This window comes from Beta vulgaris, chromosome 5 (assembly GCF_026745355.1).
Source record: "Beta vulgaris subsp. vulgaris cultivar EL10 chromosome 5, EL10.2, whole genome shotgun sequence".
Classification (NCBI taxonomy): Eukaryota; Viridiplantae; Streptophyta; class Magnoliopsida; order Caryophyllales; family Amaranthaceae; genus Beta; species Beta vulgaris.
In genome coordinates, this window is record NC_079206.1 from 63,758,566 (window position 1) to 63,778,046 (window position 19,481).

The 19,481-nt window shown below is 38.1% G+C and overlaps 1 protein-coding gene across 3 annotated transcripts; it reads left to right on the plus strand.

Moving 5' to 3' along the window:
* The first annotated feature begins 519 nt into the window (after positions 1 to 519).
* On the plus strand, positions 520 to 18,399 carry LOC104894455 (protein FAR1-RELATED SEQUENCE 7). Of its 3 annotated transcripts, none has more exons than XM_048644020.1 (3): positions 520 to 729; positions 10,874 to 11,920; positions 12,208 to 12,568. In XM_048644020.1, the coding sequence occupies exons 1-3, from the start codon at positions 633 to 635 to the stop codon at positions 12,249 to 12,251; spliced, it is 1,188 nt and encodes a 395-aa protein (XP_048499977.1). In that variant the 5' UTR covers positions 520 to 632; the 3' UTR covers positions 12,252 to 12,568. The 3 variants fall into 3 exon arrangements, with proteins under 3 accessions (XP_048499977.1, XP_048499978.1, XP_048499979.1); XM_048644021.2 differs by lacking the exons at positions 10,874 to 11,920; positions 12,208 to 12,568 and adding exons at positions 17,383 to 17,834; positions 17,966 to 18,399 and having other exon boundaries at positions 558 to 729; XM_048644022.2 differs by lacking the exons at positions 10,874 to 11,920; positions 12,208 to 12,568 and adding exons at positions 17,332 to 17,834; positions 17,966 to 18,399 and having other exon boundaries at positions 629 to 729.
* The last annotated feature ends 1,082 nt before the right edge of the window (positions 18,400 to 19,481 follow it).

Sequence of the window (19,481 nt, forward strand, 5' to 3'; positions counted from 1 at the left end):
GAAAAATCACCACCCGAATCCATCCATCCATTTACTTTCGGGTGAACGAATGGATCGGGTTATAATCGGGTGAAATTACCTCAAAATAATGCTAACCATAAAATTTCAGAAAAATAAAGTTTCAACCGACAAAATCATAGATCCACAACCACAATTGAAATTAAGTTCAAAATCACAGTAATTCGCATACAGAAATTAGGAAAATTAGGTTGGGCATTGGGCTTTTAGATTTGGACATTTAGCTGGGCCTTGAGGATTGAACCTAAAAAAATTTTTTTTTAAAATAAACGGGTGATGGGTCGGATTAACGGGTTGGGTGATGGATGAAAATTGTCCACCCGAATCCAATCCATCACCCGCATCCGTTAATCCATCATCCGTTCACCACCCGTTTAAACCGGTTTTTTCACCCGTCCATTAAGACAGACGGGCCGGGTGACTGGGTGGTCCACTGGATATTGCCATCTCTACTTGCAAGTTGAGCTTTGAGCCTTTGACCTCTGTTTTTCTTTTATTCTCCCTACAAAATCAGAAAAATGTCGCTGTTAATAAATTACTCGTAGTTTCGCTCGACTGGGCAGAACTCGTGATGGAACATTTGTAGAATCATCATATCATTATCATATATTCATATGTATCATGTAATCGACACTAAAATTCCAACAACTTCATCAATTTCCCGCACCATATCCTCTCCTCTCTTCTCCCTTCGTTCTTTCTTCAGTCCAAGTAAGTAGCTGCAACTACCGCTTGTATTTTACATTTACATTTTATTAAACTGTAATTTATTTCAACAATTTCAGACAAATATTCTTACTTTTCCGCAAAAAATTAGGTGGGTTTATTCTTTGATATCTGTTGCATTTTGAATTTTCATTGCTAGTCTAAAGAAATTAAATTTTGTTGCTTTTACTTGTTATGTGGGCTATGTTCACTGGTGGGTGTCTTGAAGTTGGCATGAAAGATGATCAAAAGTTTGTTTAACCTAACAATTTAATTTCTTTTTGAGAATACTGATTCTGGGTGATTGAGGAAATTATGGGTTTTGTTGAATGGATAAGAAATTGTTTATAATTTATATCTTACTTGTCTGCTGATTTTAAGTTTCAGTTTCTTAATTGAATGGTTGAAGTAGTGAAATTTGCATTAGGGTTTTTTCTGGGATTATGGGAGCACCAGAAAAGGATCAAATTACAAGCAAACTGTAGGAATATATAAGTACTATAAAGCGGAATTTCATGAATCAAATTCATAAGCACTTAAATCAGGATCACATGCATATACAATTAAGGATCACATACAAGTTTAGAAATAACCTTTGTAGCGTGATTTCCACAAAGCTTGAATAACCCGGATTGAGAATCTCAGATGTGATTCCTCTACTTAGTCCACCAACCCGATCAACACTCCACCAATGCTAGTTGGAAAGGAAGAAAACTTCTTCTTGTTTCTTGGAGTATAACGTGACTTTTGAAGAGAGAGAATAGGAGAGAGAAAATAATAAGAGAATAAACTGATTGTTTCTTTTCTGCCTAACCCAAATATATAAAAGTATTTAGGTCAGATTTCTCTCCTTTTCCTATCTCTTGGCCGGCCACCCTAGGGCCCTCTTGGGCTCTAGGTTTCTTTTGTTGATCCAAGTTTAATGTGTGACCTTGTAGGATCCGTTACATTGGGCTTCGGGTTTATTTATTTACTAATCCGAAGTTCTATAGCTTTCTCTAGCAAGACGTATAGACGACCCAATATAACGAACTTATTATCTCTATAATACGATCCATTATATATTAGTAATTGCATTTAAGTCGAGGACATAAATCCTTCAATCTCCCACTTGTCCGAGACGAGTGTGCAATGTTTTTATTCCTCAAGTCTCTTAATGTCTTAATTTGATAGTATGATCATATTTCTATATCATCCATACTAGCTTTCAAATTATTCCTTGAAATCCGAGTTCAAATTGTCAACAAATGATCATCGAATGATCTCATTTGAGCACGGCCATGCATTTTCAATTTTTCACTCTTCAAGGGGCCAAGACACCTATCCTATCTCATATAGGAGGACTTTTCCAATCTTGTAGTAACCAATACTCCCACTCAACTTTTAGCACAACCTGAATGCTGCCTTTATAGTCCCCTTTTACGGCATGACGTTTGACAGTATCAAAGCTATACTAATCATTGGGCTAAGTAATGTTCTACTCATGTCTCAGGAATCTACTAATATAATTTCGAAGTTATAAAACTTCTAAGTAGGTCAAGTTCGACTATGTATCAACTATACATTCCATATGATTGATTAAACATCTCTATGTTTCCATAGCCCATGAAACGGCGCTATCAATCAATCTTATATGCTAATCCCTTTAATAAGTCATTTATGTCCAGTTTAATGACTTAGATTAGGAACTTTAATATTCTATGAATTCTGTTCACTTATGGTGTTTCATTCATCAAATCACATATTTGACAAAACCATAGAATTCAAGATATATTTTGGACATTTTATTTAATACCAAACCAAAATTAAATAAGACAAAATTTATTATCATAAACATAAATAGCAAAACCATGTCTTTACATTGTAATAAGTTTCTCTAAACCTAGTACAATCTAAAGCCACTCTAACATTTGCTTCAAGCCTATAGCCCTAGCGTGACACTCATGCTTGGGTTGAGGTAGCGGTTTAGTTAGCGGATCAGCCACGTTCTCATCCGTATGAACTTTGCAGATTCTGACATCCTTCCTGTCAACTATCTCTCGAATGAGGTGATACTTCCTCATCACATGCTTGGACTTGTTATGTGACCTTGGCTCTTTTGCTTGCGCAATAGCACCATTGTTGTCACAAAACAACTCAATTCCTTCCAGAACACTAGGTACGATATCCAGCTCTGTCAAGAATTTCTTTATCCAAACTGCTTCCTTAGCTGCTTCAACTGCTGCTAAATATTCTGATTCTGTCGTAGAGTCTGCTACAGTGCTTTGCTTTGAGCTCTTCCAGCTCACTGCTCCTCCATTCAGACGAAAGACATACCCTGACTGAGAGCGGTAGTCATCTCTGTCGGTTTGGAAGCTTGCATCCGTGTAACCTTCAACAACCAACTCACTTTGTCCCCCATATACTAAGAACATGCCTTGTACTTAAGGATGCTCTTAGCTGCAGTCCAGTGTGCTTCTCCTGGATTTGCTTGGAACCTGCTACACATGCTCAAGGCATATGCAACATCAGGTCGAGTACTTATCATGGCATACATAATAGACCCTATAGCCGAAGCATAAGGAATGCTACTCATTCGCTTTAACTCATCAGGCTCAGTCGGGCACTGACTCTTGCTAAGCGATATGCCATGTGACATGGGAACGAAACCTCTCTTCGAGTTTTCCATGTTGAACCTTGTAAGAACCTTATCAATATAAGTTTCTTGACTAGCCCAATCATCCTTCGAGACCTATCTCTATGGATTTTATTCCCAGTATGTACTCAGCTTCTCCAAGGTCCTTCATAGAGAAACAACTTTTAACCATTCCTTGACTGACTCAAGCATTGGTATGTCGTTTCCCATGATTAGTATGTCATCTACATACAGAACCAAGAAGACTAAGCTGCTCCCACTAAACTTCTTGTAAACACAAGACTCTTCTTCGCTTTTGATGAAACCAAATTGTTTGATTGCCTCATCAAACCGAAGATTCCAGCTCCGAGATGCCTGCTTCAATCCATAAATGGATCTCTGAAGCTTGCAAACCCTTTTAGGATTTTCTGGATCTTCAAAACCTTCAGGTTGTGTCATGTACACATCCTCATTCAAGAACCCATTCAAGAATGCGGTTTTGACATCCATCTGCCAAATTTCGTAATCGAAAAATGCAGCAATCGCTAAAAGTATCCGAATTGATTTAAGCATTGCTACTGGAGAAAAGGTCTCATCATAGTCTATACCATGAACTTGTCTGAATCCTTTTGCAACCAGTCTTGCTTTGTAGACATAGACATTTCCATCTTTGTCTGTTTTCAATTTGAACACCCACTTGCATCCAATAGGGTTAACCCCACAGGCAAGTCAACCAGTGTCCAAACTTTATTCTCAGACATGGAGTCTAACTCGGATTTCATGGCCTCAAGCCATTTCTCAGAGTCTGGGCTCGTCAAAGCTTGTTTGTAGGTAGTAGGTTCTGAATTTTCCAAAATCATAATTTCAGAATTTCCAGTCATTAGGAAATCAACCAACCTTTTGTTTGGAATCCTTGGTCTACTGACCTACGCGGGGTCTGAGCATCAAGAGAAACGTTCTCTTCAACAGTTTGAAGATTTTCGCTTGATTCAACTTCGAATGGGACGGTAGGAGGTTCACGCGTTGAATACGTTATCTCCTCAACATGACTTTCGTCTTGTTGGGCCGTCTCTGACATGGTGTGAGCCACGTCCAGTTGTTGCTCATCTCGAATTTCTTCGAGTGTTATTTTACTCCCACTTGTCTTTCTAGAAACAAATTCCTTTTCAAGAAAGACACCATCACGAGCAACAAACACTTTGTTCTCTTGACGGTTATAGAAGTAATAACCCCTTGTCTCTTTTGGATATCCCACAAAGAGACATTTATCTGACTTGGGTGCGAGTTTGTCTGATAGTAACCGCTTTACATAGACCTCGCATCCCCAGATTTTAAGAAAAGACAAGTTTGGAGGTTTTCCATTCCATAACTCATATGGAGTCTTTTCTACAGCCTTTGACGGGCTCCTATTTAGTGTGTGTGCAGCAGTTTCGAGAGCGTATCCCCAAAAAGAAATCGGTAGATCAGCAAGACTCATCATAGATCGAACCATATCTAGTAATGTTCGATTCCTCCTTTCAGATACACCATTTAACTGTGGTGTTCCTGGTGGAGTTAATTGTGAAAGAATTCCACAATCCTTTAGATGATCATCAAACTCTTGGCTCAAATATTCACCACCACGATCGGATCGTAGTGCTTTTATTGTCTTACCAAGTTGATTCTGTACTTCATTTTGGAACTCTTTGAATCTATCAAAAGATTCCGACTTATGTTTCATCAAGTAAATATAGCCATATCTAAATCAAGTGAAGGTGATGAAGTAATTAAACCCTCCCCTTGCCTTTGTGCTCATAGGACCACATACATCTGTATGTATGAGTCCTAAAAGATCGCTGGCCCTTTCACCTTTTCCAGTAAATGGTGATTTTGTCATCTTACCCATTAAGCATGATTCACATACATCAAATGATTCGAAATCAAATGATGGAATTATACCGTCCTTTTGTAACTTGTGAATGCGCTTTTGGTTTATATGACCCATTCGGCAATGCCAAATATAGGTTAGGTTAGAATCATTTGATTTCTTTTTCTTGCTATCTATGTTATAGACTTGTAATGATTTATCAAGCACATATAAACCATTTATCAAATTAGCTCTGGCATAGAACATATTATTGTAAGAAATGGAACAACATTTGTTCTTTATTTCAAAGCAAAAACCTTCAGAATCCAAAACTGAAACCGAAATTATGTTCTTAGTTATTGTAGGAACGAAATAACAATTATTTAATTCTAAAATAAGCCCAGATGGCAAGTGTAGACTATAGCTCCCGACGGCAAGTGCAGCAACTCGTGCTCCATTTCCAACGCGTAGCTCTACCTCGCCTTTTGCCAACTTCCTACTTCTTTTTAGTCCCTGCACATCATTAACTATGTGAGAACCACAACCGGTATCAAATACCCATAAAGAAGTAGAAGTCAAATTGATTTCTATAACATATATACCTGAAGTAGAAGCCCCAGACTTCTTTATTTCCTCCAAGTATATCGGGCAGTTCCTCTTCCAGTGTCCAATCTTGTGACAGTGGAAGCACTTGCTTTCCGCAGCAACCTTGGCTTGGCGGTTGGCTTAGGTTTTTCAGCGACAGTGGCAACTTGCTTGCCTTTGTCCTTCTTTCCTGCCCATTTCTTTTTGAAACCCTTTCCCTTTTGAACCAACAGAACCTCTTTCTTTGGTTCAACCTTAGGGATGTTCCTTTCAGCATTGACCAACAATCCATGCAGCTCTTGCAAAGTCTTTTCAGACTCATTCATATTGTAGGTCATTCTGAACTGATTAAAATAGTCAGGTAGTGAGTGGAGAATGATGTCAGTAGCCAACTCGAGCCTATAAGGGAACCCAAGTCTTTCCATGTTTTCGAAAAGACCCATCATTTCGAACACATGGGGGCCAACAGCTTGACCCGGCTTCAAGTGACATTCAAGGATCTCCCTGTTAGTCTCATACCGCTCAACTCGGGCCTGAGTTTTAAACATGGCCCGCAGCTCTTGCATGATCGTGTAGGCATCCTTGGTTTCGAACCTCTTTTGGAGGTTCGGCTCCATGGCTGCTACCATCAAACAAGTGATTGGTATAGACTTATCACTAGCCTGTTTTGCACGACGTTTTTCAGCGTCAGTTGATTCATCAGTTATTACAGGAAGCGGGGTATCTAAGACGTCCTCTCGACCCTCAAACCTCAGAACGAGTCTTAAGGTCCTTTCCCAATTAAGGAAATTTTCACCATTCAGTCTGTCCTTTTCCAGAAAAGGACGAATGTTGAAACCGGAGTTGTTGTTTGTTATTAGACATGATATCTACAGACAGAAAAATAAGGCAAAGTTCAATTTTATGTTTATAAAGCAACCTAAAACATGTAAAAGGTTTCTAGGTTGACCACCTATTCAAAATTAAAGTCCCCTATGAATAAGTGTTTTACAAGATCCTATCAACATGTAACACTAAGCAGACGGAGGCCTTATCTTAACGTTACATTATCAAGGTAAGTAAACTCTTTTACTAATTATAACATTTATAACTCTTGTTTAGATGGATAAACATCGCATGTTTAACTATCTCTTGCTTCAAAATTCAAAACGCTTTTGATAATTTTGTTAAGGACAACCAAACTAAGTTGTAAAATTCGCAATTTTACCTTATTCCCAAAATTAATGATAACACCCTGCGGAGGCATGACCTATTACTATTAATTAAGGGTTTTATAAGTACTTTATGTTTGGAAAAGCAAACCTTAATATTTACGGGGCCTAAGTTTATTATGTTGTTATGAATTAGTGAACTCTAGCGCATCAATAACCAACATACAATAAACTTATAAGCATTTTAAAAATAATAAAATGCGAAAATAAAATGATCTAGTATGGCCCCTAATCCTAAGAACTAAGCATCAAGGCTCCTTCTTGGACTCTTCATGGATCTCCATCCACTTTTCCATGGGCCTTCTCTTGATGGTCTTCTTTGGATTACATAAGTATCAAAAATAATTTAAATAATAACTAAATTAAATAAATTACAAAAATACTTAACGATACGCAGATCGTATTTAAAATTACAAGAATACATCACGATACGCAGATCGTATTTTCTATCTTAATTTGGGCCATACTAGTCATACATAGCAAATATATCATAATATAAAAGCCACATAATAATATCATATATTATACTTGCCAATCAATTAAAATATCAAATATTCTTAATTAAAGCAAGAAGATAAAATTTTAAGTAATATCTAATCACCTAAAGATTCTATCCCTTAAAACTAGCCTAATTAATTTTAATTAGATTAAAAAATCAGATTATGGATTGAAATTTATGACCAAGTCAATAATTAACATAATTGAAATTTACTTATCTTTCTCAAAATCTGTTTTCAAAATAAAACTTCCAAAAGATAAAATAAAAAAAAAATGCTGCTGCCCAGAATTTTAGGCACGTTTCTTTTAAAAATTTTTTTTTTTTTTTTTTTAAAACTTTGAAAACACGTGAAAACAGCAGCACAAAGCTGCTTTCACGCAAGCCTCACCGAGAAGCTTGCAGCCAAAAAATCCGGCGACCGTTTCAGGCTACCCCATTCAGATGACTCCGCCGACAATTCGCCGGTTTTGGCGACCGTGGGCCGACGCCGGCGGAAGGACCACCAGCGCCAGCCTAAGAACCTCCTAAAACGCAGCGAACAACACTGCTTGCACGTCAAACGTGCGTCGCCTGCCGCCACGTCCTCCCTCCGACGCGACTGCTCGCCGGCAGCCTTGCGTCTCCCTTCCCCGACATTTCGTCGGCAGACCACCGGACTCCGGAGCAGCCACTGCTCCTTATCTTTCCTCCTTCAATTTTTCTGTTTTTAAATCTTTTCTTTTCTTTTCTTGAAGGATATTAAAATTACAACCTCTTGTAAATTTAATTAGGTGATCTTGATAAACATAACTCTTTATGCTTAATACAGAAAATTAAATTTTAAAATCTCTATTTTAATTAATTTTCAGATTATTCATATAATTAATCACTAATTCATATAAAACACCTTTTACATGAATTTCTCTTCATACATAAACGATTTTAAGCATGAAAGTTTTATTAATAACATGAATTTATTTTCGAAATTTAGAATCTAAAATCAGAATTTTATAAATTTCGAAAATTAGGGTTTAGGAGGTGAAAAATTTCGGCTATGAAATATTGAGAAAGAAAGTAACTAAAACTCCTTTTAACAAATTTCAATTAATTATTCAATCCATAATTTAATTCCTCCCCTTAATCAAATTAAAATTAACCATACATAAACTAAACTTTATGACCAAAAATCTATATGCAAGAGGCTAAAACTGATACCACTGTAGGAATATATAAGTACTATAAAGCGGAATTTCATGAATAAATTCATAAGCACTTAAATCAGGATCACATGCATATACAATTAAGGATCACATACAAGTTTAGAAATAACCTTTGTAGCGTGATTTCCACAAAGTTTGAATAACCCGGATTGAGAATCTCAGATGTGATTCCTCTACTTAGTCCACCAACCGGATCAACACTCCACCAATGCTAGTTGAGAGAAAGAAAACTTCTTCTTTTGTTTCTTGGAGTATAACGTGACTTTTGAAGAGAGAGAATAGGAGAGAGAAAATAATAAGAGAATAAAACTGATTGATTTCTTTTCTGCCTAACCCAAATATATAAAAGTATTTAGGTCAGATTTCTCTCCCCTTTTCCTATCTCTTGGCCGGCCACCCTAGGGCCCTCTTGGGCTCTAGGTTTCTTTTGTTGATCCAAGTTTAATATGTGACCTTGTAGGATCCGTTACATTGGGCTTCGGGTTTATTTATTTACTAATCCGAAGTTCTATAGCTTTCTCTAGCAAGACGTATAGACGACCCAATATAACGAACTTATTATCTCTATAATACGATCCATTATATATTAGTAATTGCATTTAAGTCGAGGACATAAATCCTTCACAAACTTTAGTGAACACTTAATAGAGTTCTTCAAATTTGCTCAAGTCTGACTGTCTGAGACTATAGTTTGATTAGCTGTCCAAATCTGAAGATGGCAACACATTCTTAGCTGTAAGAGGCAGACAGTCTTTACTTTTTCGTATCATAAGAAGGCCGTGAGGATTGCATTGGTTCAGGTTTCAGATGTCGAAGTTATTAGATTTCAATGTGTTGATGGATTGGGCACTGTCTTGCTGCTAGATTTCATGGGTTGATGATGGAGACTCTTTATTTTGAACAATTGGAAGTCTTATACTGTGTTTTAGGCCATTGGCGGACCGAGAAGGGTACATGGGGGTACAACTGTACCCCCAGACCCCTTTTTCCACGCTAGCTCCTTTCTCTATTCTCTTTGTCCACGTTTAACTACACTAAAGAGCTCAACTCTCATCCACAGCTTTGCTTTTGCTTCGCAGTTGTACTGGCTGACTACCGTTTGAGTGTAGTCTTGCAAAACTGCAAACTCTTGACACAGTAGCCACTAATCCATAAGTTCCGTTTCATTTTTTTTATTTTCAATTTTCATACTTTGATGCTTAATATGTGTTAGCTTAAATTCTTAAATTATTAGAATATTCAAATGTATACTACTCATTAGTGAGCTACTTATTGAAATTAAAATCAAATGTAGTTGTTAGGGATTTAGCAATTTAGGATAGATTAAATTGTTCAATTTAGGGATATATTGAATTCTTCAATTTAGTCGTGAATGATTTTTTGGTCACTTTATTAAAAAGAGCGTATTCTACAAGTTCCCTATGAAGATATCATTACTCGATTTCCTAAAATGAAGAGTCGTAGGATGTAAGTGTAATTTTTGTTTTAACCTTATTGTGTTTTTCTTTGTTATTTGGGTTTTATGACCACACATATTTTGGATATTTCGGTTGTAGAATTTATCGTTGAACAATTTATAAGAACTTATTTCTCTTAATTTTGTGTTTGTTGTCTGTCCGTACCCCCATATTCAAATTTCTGGGTCCGCCACTGTTTTAGGCAGATGAGGTCTAAAAATATTGTGTTGATCAATGGCCGAGGTTGAAGTTGCTTTGCATGTCATACTGTTGTTGTGTGATTTCCCCCCCCCCCCTATTTATGCAAAAAGCAACCACCTTTCGACATTTGAGGATCGCAATACTCACCTTTGGACGCATGTCCCTTTTGCTTTAATTGTGGTTTAATTGGTTACTATTAGGAGATATTTGTGAATATTGTGATATGTTAATATCTTGTTAATATCTTGTATTTTCGGCTATTATTTGCTGCCTATTATCTTGGAGATAGTTTGATATCTTGTTAGCTACTTTTTAGGAAATCTTCTGTATATGTACCGTGGTTGCGGTTTTGTGGAATAACAAGAATATTTCTCTCCAATTCCTTTCTTCTCTCTTTCTTAACATGGTATCAGATGCATTCTAATTTTACTTAGAATTTTTTTTCCTGGTTCGTTCTCTTCCGCTACTCGTGTTCTTCGAGTTATATATTTTTTTTTTCTTCTGTTTGGTTGTGCTTCTATCATGGTGGATCCTTCAGTTGACCCTCCTCAGCACCCACGTTACGAGCCATTTACTGAGTACTATCTCCACCCGAGCGAAGGTACCGGCGCCGTTATCAGCCCCATCATGCTTACCGGTGACAACTATGAGTCCTGGTCTCGTTCTCTTCGCAATAACCTTCGCGCGAAAAATAAACTGGGCTTTATTGATGGCACTATTCCGGTTCCTGATGCAAAATCTCCCGATCTTCCGCAATGGGGTATTGTTAATTCTATGCTTGTTGCTTGGATTTTTAATACTTTAGATATGTCTGTTCGTTCAACTATGCGTTTTCCTGATAATGTTAAGTCTTTATGGGATGATTTACGTGATAGATACTCACTGGGTAATGGTCCACGAATTCTTGAATTAAAGAATAAAATTCGTGATTGTCGTCAGAATGGTCGTTCAGTTGCTGTTTTTTTTGGTGAATTACGCCAACTACAGGATGAACTTATGAGTTACTGTAAGTTGCCTGTATGTTCTTGTTCTGCTGCTCCAGAATATTTACGTTTGCAGGAGACTGAATATTTGCATCAATTTTGTCTCGGTTTGGATGCAAAGAAGTTTGGAACTCTTGTGTCAGGTTTGTTAATGCAAGATCCTCTTCCGTCTCTTAATGTCGCCTATGCGAAAATTGTTTCGGATGAGCGCAAGCAGTTAGTTTCCGAGAGTAATGACACCTCTCGTCCGGATGCCGTGGGTTTTGCGGCTGTGTCTCGACCATCTCCTTCTGTTTCTGATGAGCCGAGGGTGTGCAGCTACTGTGGTCGACAGGGGCATGTGAAGGATCGTTGTTATCAGTTACATGGTTTCCCGGACAAGCGTGGGGGTCGTGGTAAAAATGTCCGTGGTGGTCGAAGCTCGCGTGGGGGTTCTGTTTTTGCTGGCAGCACTAGTGGGGGTTCCCGTACTGCTTCAGGTTCGGCCGAAGTCACTGAAAGTGATCGTCGGTCTGCTCCGACCCTCACTGATGATCAATGGCAGCAGCTCCTCTCCTCTCTAAAGGGCTCCACTGTTTCTTCCTCCACCGAGAAATTAAGTGGTATGTGTAGTTCTAATGTTTGGCTCCTTGATTCCGGTGCTTCTAATCACATGTCTGGTAATCTTTCTTTGTTTACTAATCTGCGATCTATCTCGTCTCGAGTTGGGTTGCCTAATGGTCAGAGTACTATTGCCACCAAAGAGGGCACTATTGTTTTAAGTGCCAGTTTGACTTTGGAAAATGTTCTTTATGTTCCCGCTCTTCAGTATAGTTTATTATCTGTGTCTCAACTTTTGGACAGACAACAATATTTTATTTTCTTCACTAATAAGTTATGTATCATACAGGACCTCACTTTGAAGAACCTGATTGGAGCGGGAGTGCAGTCTAATGGGGTCTATGTTTTTCAACCGATTTGTGGTCGTTCGTTTCACGCCAACAAAGTCGCCAAGGTTGATGATGCCAGTCTGCTGTGGCATCGGCGTTTAGGTCATCCGTCTCTTAAAGTTCTTTCCTCATTACCTGGGTTAGCTGGTTGTCGTAGTTCTAGTTGTGATTTGGATTGTCCTATTTGTTTTATGGGCAAACAACCTCGTAACTCTTTTCCTATTAGTACTAATAAAGCCAGTGATGTTTTTGACTTGATTCATTGTGATATTTGGGGACCAAATAAAATTTCGACAACCTGTGATGCACGTTATTTTCTTACTATTGTTGATGATTTTTCACGTGCTACGTGGATATTTTTAATGGTGCATAAATCGGAAGTTGCTAATCTTGTTCATACCTTTTACGCCATGGTTAAAACTCAATTTAATAAGAAATTAAAGGTGGTTCGTAGTGACAATGGTCAAGAATTTTTGGGTTTACGTGGTTTCTTTGCTAAGAAAGGTATTTTGCATCAAACTAGTTGTGTGGATACGGCTCAACAAAATGGACGAGTAGAACGTAAGCATCGTCATCTTCTTAATGTGGCGCGTGCATTGCGTTTTCAAGCTCGTTTGCCTAAGTCTTTTTGGGGTGAATGTGTTTTAGCTGCTACTCATCTTATTAACCTCACTCCTACCCCGGTGCTAAATGGAAAAACTCCTTATGAATGCTTGTATGGTGCCCCCCCTTCGTATGCTGATGTTCGTGTATTTGGTTGTCTATGTTATGCTACTAATCGTCCTCGCATCAAGGATAAATTTGATTCAAAATCTCGGCGGTGTATTTTTGTGGGTTACCCTTTTGGTAAGAAAGGATGGCGTTTGTTTGATTTGGTCACTCGCGAATTCTTTGTGAGTCGTGATGTTCAGTTTTTTGAAGAATCGTTCCCCTATTATGATTCTCTTAGTGATGCTCAACGGGTGCAATGGGATGCTTATATGGCTCAACCGCGTATTTGGGATGATGACGTGTGTGATACACCTACGTTAGGTGGTGCCACGGCTGCTGGGCAGCGTGGTGATGATGGTGCTGCCACGGCTGCTGGGCAGCGTGGTGTTGCTAGTGACGTAGCCACTGCTGCTGGGCAGCATGGTAATGGTGGTCCTGGTGTCATTATTGAACCCGTTTCTCCTACGGTGGTACGTGTGGGGGATGTTTTTTGTGATACTACGACTCCTCTCTCCTTACGTGGGAGTTCCTCGCCCAATGATACCGCTATTGGAGGCAGTGAGTCGGAGTTGCTTGGTCGTGGTCGTCGGGCTAAACTTCCTTCTACGAAGCTTCGGGATTTTGTTACTAACACTATTCTTCTCCAAAACATAGACCCTCCTTCCTCGACTGCTACTCCTTCTCCGGTTAGTTCTTCGGGTAAGCCCTTTGATATTGCTTGTTGTGTTGATTATAATAATTTTTCTGTCAAACATCGTTATTTCCTAGCAGCTGTTACCAAAGGGCAAGAGCCTAAGTCTTTTCAGGAAGCTATTTCTCATCCTGGATGGCGTAAGGCAATGAAGGATGAAATCGATGCTCTTGAACGTAATGGCACCTGGACATTGGAAGATTTGCCCCCTGGCAAACGTGCTATTAGTAGTGGATGGGTGTATAAAATAAAATATACATCTACTGGCGAGGTTGAACGTCTTAAAGGGCGTCTTGTTGTTCATGGGAATCGACAGGTAGCCGGTATTGATTATCATGAGACTTTTGCTCCAGTTGCAAAAATGGCTACTGTTCGGACTCTTCTTGCGGTTGCTGCTATTCATAATTGGGAACTTCATCAGATGGATGTTCACAATGCTTTTCTTCATGGTGAGTTGTCTGAGGAGGTTTACATGAAACTTCCCCCTGGCTATTCCTGTTCTTCTCCGGGGAAGGTTTGTCGATTACGAAAATCTTTGTATGGCTTGAAGCAGGCTCCCCGACAATGGTTTGCTAAGTTATCGGCTGCTCTGAAAGCTTACGGTTTTACCCAATCATCTGCTGATTACTCCTTGTTCTGTTATATTCAGGGGGCGGTTTCCCTTCATGTGTTGGTATATGTCGATGATTTGATTATTGCTGGGTCTTCCTCCTCTGTCATTTCTCGTTTCAAAGCTTATTTGCATTCTTGCTTTCACATGAAAGATTTGGGGTTGTTGAAGTATTTCTTGGGTATTGAGGTTGCTCGGAGTCCAAATGGTATTTTTCTTTCTCAACGCAAGTATGCTTTAGATGTGTTAACTGAAGCTGGGATGCTTGGTTGTAAGCCTATTGAGACCCCTATGGAGCAAAACCATCGTCTTGCTCTAGTCCAAGGTGCGCCTATGGATGATCCTGATGCTTATCGACGTCTTGTTGGTCGTCTTGTTTATCTCTCTGTTACTAGGCCTGAGTTGAGTTATGCTGTTCATACCCTCGCTCAGTTCCTTAGTGCTCCGCAACTTGCTCATTGGGATGCTGCTGTCCGTGTGTTACGATATATTAAAGGTAGCCCTGGCCAAGGTCTTCTGTTGCGTTCTAAGAACGTTCTGTCGTTGTCGGCTTTTTGTGATAGTGATTGGGCTGCTTGTCCCCTCACTCGTCGTTCATTGTCCGGTTATTTGGTGTTTTTGGGTTGTTCTCTTGTGTCTTGGAAGACAAAGAAGCAACCTACTGTTTCTAGGTCCTCTGCTGAGGCCGAGTATCGTTCCATGGCAGTTACTACTTGTGAGTTGAAATGGTTAAAATCATTGTTAGCGTCTCTTGGTGTTACTCACTCTTCTGCTATGCGTCTCTTTTGTGATAGCCAGTCTGCTCTTCATATTGCTAAGAATCCGGTATTTCACGATCGTACTAAACACATCGAAGCCGATTGTCATTTTGTTCGCGATGAGTTATTGACTGGTAATCTTTCTACTGCCTATGTACCTACGGGACATCAGTTAGCCGATATTCTTACCAAGGCACTTGGTCGACGACAGTTTGGTTTTCTTCTCCGCAAGTTGGGCATTCGTGATCTACATGCTCCAACTTGAGGGGGCGTATTAGGAGATATTTGTGAATATTGTGATATGTTAATATCTTGTTAATATCTTGTATTTTCGGCTATTATTTGCTGCCTATTATCTTGGAGATAGTTTGATATCTTGTTAGCTACTTTTTAGGAAATCTTCTGTATATGTACCGTGGTTGCGGTTTTGTGGAATAACAAGAATATTTCTCTCCAATTCCTTTCTTCTCTCTTTCTTAACAGTTACATTGTTCTTTTCGTTTGATTAGCGTCACATTCATTGTATAAATGAAGGATTTTGGAATGGAATGTGGTTTTGTCCCTTTCAAAAAGACTCTTTCCACTTCAGTTAATATATGATCTGGTCTTTGGTTTGAGCTATAAATTGTGTGTTTTTGTGCGTGTGTTTTGGGGGGGGGGGGGGGGGGGGGTTCAATAACAAGGTACACGAAACTTGGGCTGTCAGAGCATTGAAATCGTAATTTTTTTGCTACAACTTGATGAAGTTTGATGTTAAAATGCTGGATTGTTTTGCAAAAAGTCACTTATTGCTTCATCAATAGTTCATCTGAGTTAAGCTTAAGAGCTCATTGAGTGGGAGGAAAAGAAATAAATGAGAGTTGGAGCATGTAGCCATGCACTTGTGTAGAGCCTACCTCACACTTGGCATCTTTTGCAGCTTGACTTTGGGGCAGTACTGGTTTAGGTGACAAATGCATGTTTAGTACAAGAAATGTTGAGGCTAGTCTCATAATCTTCTTTTATTTCAGGCTCTTAGCTGCAAGCCGAGTTAGGGCATTAATTATTTCGACAACAAAGATTAAGAACTTGATGTAAGCCATAGATGTCATAGTCCAGATAAACAGAGTATAATTTGCTTCCTATATTGGTTCGGCATTTTGGTGTATGTGGACAAAGAAAATTACTATATTTGCTTTATATGGTGATGGCAGTATGTCTATGGACTATGAAAGTATGAAATGATGCACTTTAAAGTAGGTTATTGTTTACCCCAACTGGACTGTTCTGGTGATATTATCAACCGGCAAGGCAATAACCTCTTGGTGTAGCATGCAGTTCTTTCAACAAAAGCTAGCTGTACATTAAATAGATTTGTTTCTTTTACACCTTTCACTCCCAGAAACAGGATATTGGAGAGGATTGCAAGGGTCCTACTTTTATTTCTTATTTCCAAATGATATGCCTATAACTGACCGGCGAATAACACACTCTCATTTATCTGTTCTGGGAGTTTCTTACTTTTCTTGCCGTTCTTTTGGTGAATAAAGCACTTTGTTTCCTTTCGAGACGAATAAGATGATAGCTTACGGCTAGAAAGTTTTATTTTCCAGATGCTAGTGAAGGTGAAGCATTGAACTTCCTGGTTTTACCTATGTATGGAGAATAAATTTAGTTTGAGACTATTTACCGCTATATCTTGGAAAAAATGGACTTTACAAACATGACTACAAATTTGGATAAAAGATTGCACAAAATTCCTGTCTTTGTTCACTTTGCAGACTAAAAATTGAGCAATTTAGTAGACAATAGGCTTTATACTCTGATAAGAGTGATAACTAATTGCGCAAAATCCTAGAACAGACTTGACTCAAGCATGGGAGAGACAAATCTCTAAGCAATGTGCAGAATCGGGGTTTATTTCTTTCTTTTTCTTTCTGTAAGTAATTATCCTGAATATGTTATCTTTGGTCCATAAAACTTTTAAGTATCCTTTGTATCCTACTGATCAGGGTGAAGGGCTAAAGGAAAGTTTGCTTGCCACCCCTATCCTTGTGCAAATATTGATGCTTTGCTAAAACTTATTAAAGCTAACAGCAGGCATTTTATCTGATGTCTTTTAATCTGTTTCTTTATTACTATTCTAGAACATTTTTAATGCAATATGTTCATGTGTTCTGCTGATTTATAAGGCAGATTTTACCCCTGCCTTTTGGTAACAGAAAGCACTTATGATTTAGAAATTGAAGTTTGAGCGTTCTTAAATCTAGAGAAGTATTGAAAACAGAGAACTTTGGGACCTATTAAAAATGCATCTGAAGCTTTATGTTTATAGAATCCTGATGTTGAGATTTCTGGTACGGTCACAATTTCATCATAATGGCAGTGGGTGACCTACCAAACGGTGATGAGGATGTGGAAATGATGGAGAGATCTAATGGGAAAAAACTTCAAACTATTGAAGCTAATTCTGCGATGGAGCCATATGAGGGAATGGAATTTGAGTCTGAAGAAGCTGCAAAAATATTTTATGATGCATATGCAACTCGTGTAGGGTTCATCATTCGTGTTGATGCATTTCGTCGTTCTATGCGTGATGGAGCTGTTGTTTGGCGTAGACTCGTTTGTAATAAACAGGGTTTCCGCAGAGTGAAACCTAAACAGAATGAAACTAGGAGGTCAAGAGCAGTTACTAGAGAAGGATGTAAAGCTATGATCATGGTAAAGAAACAAAAGTCCGGGAAATGGGTTGTAACCCGTTTAGTGAGGGAACATAGCCATCCATTGGTAAACTCCCCTACCAATAGCCGCCGAAGTGCGCTTCCATCTCATACTGCGGTGTGCTTTCTAATCTCATATAGTCATACTCTCATGAGTTCCACTTTTCTTTGCCATTTCAAGAACCAACATTATTGATTAGTTCGCCAATGATCACAAATGCTTTACCTCTATCATTTGTTTGCTGTCAGGATGAGAAGGATGCAAAAATACGAGAATTGACAGCTGAGTTACAGCGTGAGAGAAGGCGGTCTGCAGTGCTTCAAGAGAAGCTCAACATTGTACTAAAGGATATGGAGGAGCACTCTAATCATCTTGCAAGAAATGTGGAGAACATAATTCAGAAGGTGAAAGATGCTGAACCAAATAATAAATCTTTGTCATATAGTTAACCTTTTTAATGATTATTATCCCATCTAAAGCATTATATAAGAGTACATTTGTAAAGCAATTTGTTATACTCTTTAGACTTTCCAATGAAATTCTATACCTAGAATAGCATAGTTTAGGATATTAGCTTAGAAACTCTGTATCCATGTAAATGTTGAAGATCATTCTCCGTTGATCAAGAATTAGGAGCGAATATCGAGATTCGATGCGATTGGTGGTTAAGATTGTTTTGTGATGTTTCTTCTTTTTACTTCCTCCGTTTCGTTTTAAATGCAACAAATGAGTATTATTTGTGAGATATAGAATATTCATTTGTTGCATCTAAAACGAAACGGAGGAAGTATATGGTGATGATTTTTCTGAGGCAAAATCCACTATTCACAGCGGTAAATACTCCTTGATTTGGTAATTAGTCATTTTTTCTTGCACAAGTTGCAATTCTGGAATTACTCACAAGTTGCACGGTAGAGTTCCTTTACATTTTCCCCTTCTATAGTGCTAGTATAAACTATCTATAAATTGTGTTGCGTGATTCAATATCAAGCATCATAAACTCACCTGATACTTGCCTACAAAAACAATCACTTTCAGTGAAAAACCTGAAAAGAAGTAACCTTTTTTTGCTGAAAGAAATTAAAATTTGACAAAAAGACACTAAACTTATGTGCCATCAAGATCAAATAAATAAAAACTGAACTTGGGAAATGTAAAAAAAAAAAATCTAAACTGTGAACCATGCTAATGAAAACTTAGTGATACTGAATAGAACATCAGGCATCTAAAGCATTGAAAAATAGCACTCCCTTCGTCTTAAAATATAGTTTTTGATTCTATTTTTCACAGGAATTAAGGTAATTTTTTGTTAATTTTTAAATAAATGTTGTATGGGAAAAGATGCTTATGACCCGTATCCGACCCTTATGACCCGTTGGGTTGAATAAACAAAGCAAAAAAAAAATTTCAAGAAGCAAATAAATGATAGAAACTCCATATAGAAACGAGAACTATATTTTGGGACACCTAGAATGGAAATAAAAACTATATTTTGGGATGGAGGGAGTAATTGAAAGTAATTCTTCCTCTTAGGCATCGTTAGAAAGTTCATTTTCATTCATATTATTGATTTTCAGCTTTTACATCAATAAATTTATTCTGTTCCCATAGTTCATAGTTAAGTTTTTTTTTTTTCTGCATTTCATCACTTCAATTTATTCATTCTTGAGCCTAATATTTGTCACATTTTTCTTTTTTCTGCAAGTAAACATCTAGGGATTAGGGAAGGTTATACACCCTGTATATTGTAGACTTGTAATTTTG

Excerpts from the sequence above, each read along its gene's own strand:
- LOC104894455 (XM_048644020.1), top strand. The coding sequence starts at position 633 with ATGTATCATGTAATCGACACTAAAATTCCAACAACTTCATCAATTTCC. Across the intron at positions 730-10,873 it reads TCGTTCTTTCTTCAGTCCAA|TTGACCCTCCTCAGCACCCA; the intron begins GTAAGTAGCTGC and ends TGGATCCTTCAG. Across the intron at positions 11,921-12,207 it reads CTCCACCGAGAAATTAAGTG|GACCTCACTTTGAAGAACCT; the intron begins GTATGTGTAGTT and ends TGTATCATACAG.